We start from the raw sequence: 5910 nt of genomic DNA, 5'->3' as shown, positions 1-5910 counted from the left end.
TTAAGTGTGAATGTGAAGCAAATCCACCTATAGATGAATCACGAGTAAAATAGTACAAGGGGATGGGAAATCCTGAAGTCAGCCTGCGAGGGCTTCACACCGGAGAATCACTGCCCCTAGTCCAGCCCTTTGCACACAGAAGATAAAGGAGACAGGGGTATAGGGCAGGGGGTTTGCCCATGGACCCCCGAGAGCGGGTGGCAGAGCTGGACTCCAGGCCCAGGCGGTCCCTCTCAGCAGGCACTGCACCCTCAGTGTGCCGACGGTGACACCCGGGAAAGGCAGCCGGGGAGCCGAGCGTGGAAGATGTCCTGGCCCAGGAGCAGGCGGTGTGGGCTCCGCATCCAGTGTCTCCCCTGATCTGCTGTGTGACCCTGGGCAGTGGCTCCCCCGCTTGGCCCAGAGATCTCCACAGCAGAGCAGTGTGGGAGCTGGAGTGGCCTGGAAAGGCAGGATGAGGGGGCTACGGCAAGAAAGGCAGGATGGGGGGCTATGGCAGCCCGGAGACCCCCTGCCACATGAGCCCTGTCAGCCAGGACCACCTGCAGTGAGCGCATATAACATCAGCAGTCCCCGTTTCTGGACGTTTCTGGACGTTTCTGGACGTCCCGAGTAGGGAATCCCAGCCCCACTCCTCCTGGAAGGACGCCAGGCCTATAAAGCAAAGCAATGCCTCAGCTCCAGTTAAAATGAGCAGTGGGACTCTGGGGTGGGGCGGGGTGGCTGGTCCTGTGTGCTGGCGTCCTCTCTGGCCAGCAGACTGTGTGTGTCCTGGCCATTGCCCGTCGTCAGTGCAAATGACTTCCGGTCTTGCATGCTTCACTTCCCCGCAGCCTTTACCCTCCCCACTTTCCAGAACCTTCCTCCATTCACATCATCTGCCTGGCCCGCAGTTAAGCATCCAACCGACCTCAGCCTCCCGGCCTCCCCCGTACTTCCTCCTTGGGCCCAGCCGTGCTGCTTGCTGAGAGCCTGCCGTCTCTAACCTCCCCAGTTAGGTAGCCCTTCCCCCTCCGCCTTCCATGCAAACAAGTGCTCAGCAACCTCGGGCTGGTCACAGGACAGAGATAAAAGGACCATAAGCCCTGCCCTGGGAGAGCTCTCAGTGGAGGCTTTCATCCTCCTCCATCCCTCCCGACCCTGCTCTGCGTTCCTTTCCTCCCTGAAGACTACCCCCCCCTCCCCAACCCAGCAGTAACACAGCCCCTCGGCCCCTCAGTTTCTCACAGTCTCTGGAGTTACAATCCAGAACAGAAGGCCAACCGACGTGCACGGCACCCCCGTCCCAACCCCGCCACCCCATCGGGAATGAGCAGCCCCTGAAACAGGAAGAGTGCTGGGTGGCAGGTTGGCCTGAGTGCCCAGAAGCAAGGGACGGGCAGGCTCCCTTCTAGTCCAGCACGTGTTGATTCTGTGACCACCTCCAGAAGCTCCAGTTCCCTGAATGTGCTTGCCCGGGCCCTGGTTCTCCTTTCGTCCTCTTCAGACCCCACCCGATTAAAGCTCTAGCCACTGAAGCCTGTGCCCTTCATCTGCAGATACGAAGAGGAGGTGGCACTAAGGGCCACCGCTGAGAATGAATTTGTGGGTCCTGACAAAGGTAAGTGATTGTCCCCCAACCCAGAAAGCAGGGCAGAGGCAGGAGGGAGGGGTCCGTCATTCAGAGGCTGAGTGGTTGCCCCAGAATCGCACGAGCAACACCTCCCGATTTCCCTCCCCAGCCCTCCACGCCTCGGTACTCCCAGAGACGCCCCGGACATTCATCCCAGGACAAGCAGGGCACTCGAGGCCCCTGTCCGGGGTAACTCCCATCTGGCCCATGGGTTTCCCACCCCCTCTGCCCTGTGCCTGCTGGAGAGTGGGTCCCCCCTAAATACCGTGAGTGCCAGAGCACACGGATGCTCCAGGAGGCCACATTCTCAGGCCACCAACAGCTGGGAGAGGCTGGCGTGAACAGTGCTGTCGTTCCTCACCCCGTAGACTTGATTCACCACCGACGCCATCATGTGGACTCCCCCCAGGTCCTTCCCACCACCTGCATACGAGGAAGGCAGGGGTCACTGGGAGGAAACTGAGGCACAGAGAGTCAAGCGTCTTGGTCCTGAGTTGCCCTGGCTTGGAACGGGCAGAAATGATCCCTGAGACCTCTTCTTCTGACCACAGATCTAGATTGCTTTCCCTGAGATGCCAGGGCACAGAGGGCTGGGGCATCACTAGAACAGACCCATTTTACACAGAGCCTAAGTTTCAGCAAGGTGTGGATTCTGGAAGGATCATCCAGGTAGGTAGCAGAGGAAGTGCCTGGCAACCTCACGGTCCCCCGTCCTTACTCAAACCAACTCCTGCCCCCTTTCCCTGCGCAAAGACTTTACCAATGCCAGGCACTGGGATGAGCAGCCAAGGAGAGTGTCCAGGGAGTGTGCCTGGTGGGTGCCCTCCTGGGTGGTAAGAGCTTGTGCTGCCTTCCTTCCCAGTGACACACCCGTGCCACCCTCTCCCCTTTAGGATGTGGACTGCACCTACCTCTGCAAGTCAGACCTGGAGGCCAACGCCGAGGCCCTGACCCAGGAGATCGACTTCCTGCGGCACCTGTATGAGGAGGTGAGGGGCCGTGGTCCAGGCAGAGAACTGGCAGCCAGCCTGGAAGAGGGGGCCCTGGCCTGGGACTGGTTGGCCTGGGATCGGGCTGAGGCCTGCAGTCCATGGGGCTATAGTGGGAGCAGGCGCCAGAGACCAGGGAGGGTTGGGTCCACATGTGCTGGGAGAGGCTGGGGTGCAAACAAGATCTTCCATCCTCCCCCCGCAGGAGATCCGCGTCCTCCACGCCCACATCTCAGACACCTCGGTCATCGTCAAGATGGACAACAGCCGGGACCTGAACATGGACTGCATCGTGGCCGAGATCAAGGCCCAGTACGACGACATCGCCAGCCGCAGCCGGGCTGAGGCCGAGTCCTGGTACCGCAGCAAGGTCGGGGCCCAGCCTCCCCCTGCCAGAGCCCCAGAAGGAGGGACGCTGAAAGGGCTTTGGGTTTTGTGCAGGTGGGATGGACGAGGGAAGGGCAGGCAGCCCTCGGGTTGGGGTGGCAGTTGTGCAAGGTGTAGGGCTCAGCGGGATGACCCGTCCTGAGCCTCAGGAGCCCCTGTGCCCCCCTCCCCAGTGTGAGGAGATGAAGGCCACGGTGATCCGGCACGGGGAGACCCTGCGCCGCACCAAGGAGGAGATCAACGAGCTCAACCGCATGATCCAGAGGCTGACGGCCGAGGTCGAGAACGCCAAGTGCCAGGTAGGGCTCACGTTGAGCGTCCCCAGGGCCGCCCAGGCAGTGTGTGCCCCAGGGACCACCCCACTCACACCCCAGCCCATGTGCCTGGCTAGAGGCCCTGGTTGTGGTCCTTGAGGGGACCTGGCTGATAAAGGGGAGAGGCCTTTTCCTGGAGGGGGGGGTGTAGGTGGGAGCGACCAGACACATGCAGGAAATGGAGAGAGAGACCCGGGACCATAGCACCCTGTTGTCTGCGCCCCCAGAACACCAAGCTGGAGGCCGCCGTGACGCAGGCGGAGAAGCAGGGCGAGGCGGCCCTCACCGACGCCCGCTGCAAGCTGGCCGAGCTGGAGGCCGCCCTGCAGAAGGCCAAGCAGGACATGGCCTGCCTGGTCAAGGAGTACCAGGAGGTGATGAACTCCAAGCTGGGCCTGGACATCGAGATCGCCACGTACAGGCGGCTGCTGGAGGGCGAGGAGCACAGGTGAGGCCCACAGGTGTGGGAAGAGGCTCTTCAATCTCCCCTACCCGGTGCTTTGAGCTGCGTGCATATTTGCATATCATTTGCATCTGATTTGCATCAAGCTTCCGTGGAGGAGGGAATTTGCAAGCATCGCCCTCCCCATCTAGTTTTTGTCTCTTTGCTCTCTCCCTACAAGGTTGTGTGCGGGCATTGGTGCCGTAAAGGTCTGTAAGTAATCTGTGCTGTGGGTTCTGAAAGAAGGGCTTGGGGTTCCTGGCGGGCAAACGTTTTCTTAAAGGACCAAAATCGTAACTATTTCAGGCTTTATGAGCCATCCAGCCCCTGTCTCAACTACTCGGCTCTGTCACTGTCATGTGAAAGCCACAGCCACAAGCAACTCCTAAAGAGTACACGTGGCTTGGTTCCAATAAAATTTTATTTACAAATACAGGAGGCCAGCCCAGACCACACCGTGAAACCCTGAAAGGAAGGGGCTGGGGGGGAGGTGGCTGTGACTGATTATAAGTTAAATAGCTATTTCTGCCTATAGGGAAGACCTGGAGTTTATCGAGGATGTTTGAGGCCAGAGTGCAGGAAGGGGTACGGGGCAGGGCGGGGTGGGGATCTGGGGGGAAGGGAGGCGTAGAAGTGGAGGGAGGAGCCCTGAGCAAGAGAAGGGGGCGCTGGCCAGTAGGCAGGGGCCATGGGCGATGACCTGGCGGGGAGACTAAGCCCCGCTCCCCCCCTGCAGGCATCAGCAGCTCCCGGGGTGGGGTCGTCTGCGGGGCCTCTGCCTGTCGGGCTCCAGCCCGTGCACCGGGAACGTGGCGGTGAGCACGGGCCTGTGCGCCCTGCGGCCAGAGGTGCAGCAGCAGCTCCTTGATGCGGTTCGCGTAGCACCTCCGGCTTCACAAGCACATGGCCCCCCAAGTCCGGGGCCCCTGCCTCCAGGCAGGCCCCCGCGCCCGAAGCAGAAACGCTTGGAGAACCGCCGGCCTGCCCGCCTGCAGCCTCATCTTCCCGCATGTGGGCTCCGCGGCCGGCCGGGCCCAGGGTCTCCCCACCTGGTCTCCCCGCCCTGGTGGCTCCTGAGAGCCAGCCCGGCCCGGGGCCCCTTGATGCCCACGGCGGGGGCGCGGGGGCCACGCTGTCCCACGGGCCTCACCTGCCTTCGGGGCCCGACCCCCTGGCAGTGGTGAGGCTGCAGCCCCACGGGGACATCTTCGGTGACTGCCTCGGTGCCCTCTCCCTCGTGCTTCGTCTCCGCGTTGCCAATAAAGCTCACGCGTCATCCGCAGTGTAATCGGAAGGCCTCCCGCTGGCGCACACGCACGTGCACCCCCAGCCCCGTGTTCGGCCCTGGCAGGCCGCCCGGGAAGGTGTTCCCCGCCGAGGGGTCCCTCTGCAGCACCCTGCCCCTAGTGCCACAGCCCTACATCCTGAAGGCTGTGGGGGGGGCGGGGGCATGAGGGGGGCTGGAGGGAAGTCAGGAGGGCAACCCCGAGGAGATTTAGCCGGGAGGGGAAAGGCCTGGCTCTCCCGACTCCTTTGGTGGGGAACCTTCTCACCTGCGGCTGGTGGGACACCAGTGGCCTACATCTTCCACGCTCCCAATTCTACCTCCACCTCAATGCAGGAGAATCAGCCACGGGATCAAATACAGACTCTCCCCCCCCCCCCCGGAAACTGACGCTTTCTTGATCACTCCCCACCCACCCACCAGCACCACCATCACCCCCCCGATCCCCGTTCCCAGGCACAGAGACCTCCCCACTATCCATCATGTGTGCTGCTGCCCACCAAGAACAGACATCCCCAACACAGATCACAAAAACACCCCCACACTTACACACACCCCCATGTCAGACACCCTGACACACCGATGTTCTTATCAAGCAGGCGACACCCAGATGTCCCGCCCCCTGCCAGGGATCCAGAGCCGCAGCCCATGGACCTGGCACCGAGCATCCCGCCATGGAGCTAGACCCTGGACCTCCTCACCCTACCCCCTCCCAAAGGCACACAGACCTCCTCCCGCTGCCATCACCCCCCCCCACGAGTCCCAGACCCAGAGAGCTCCCTCCAGGGCCCAGGGCCATGCAGACCCAACACCTGCAAGGACCAACTGGCCTGGGAGTTGGCTGGTGTGCCCTGAACCCAGGCCTATGGCAGCTGAACGTC

General features: G+C 62.0%; 1 protein-coding gene across 1 annotated transcript; it reads left to right on the top strand.

The window, feature by feature from the left end:
- The first annotated feature begins 1156 nt into the window (after nt 1-1156).
- Nucleotides 1157-5032, top strand: LOC121480050 (putative keratin-87 protein). The gene is given in 8 exon segments (XM_041736319.1): nt 1157-1600; nt 2506-2601; nt 2807-2971; nt 3162-3287; nt 3530-3750; nt 3926-3957; nt 4481-4513; nt 4516-5032. Coding segments are annotated over 8 exon segments (1110 nt in total). The 5' UTR covers nt 1157-1576; the 3' UTR covers nt 4929-5032.
- The last annotated feature ends 878 nt before the right edge of the window (nt 5033-5910 follow it).

Source organism: Vulpes lagopus, chromosome 21, assembly GCF_018345385.1.
Source record: "Vulpes lagopus strain Blue_001 chromosome 21, ASM1834538v1, whole genome shotgun sequence".
Lineage (NCBI taxonomy): Eukaryota > Metazoa > Chordata > Mammalia > Carnivora > Canidae > Vulpes > Vulpes lagopus.
This window is presented reverse-complemented; position numbering and strand designations above follow the sequence as displayed.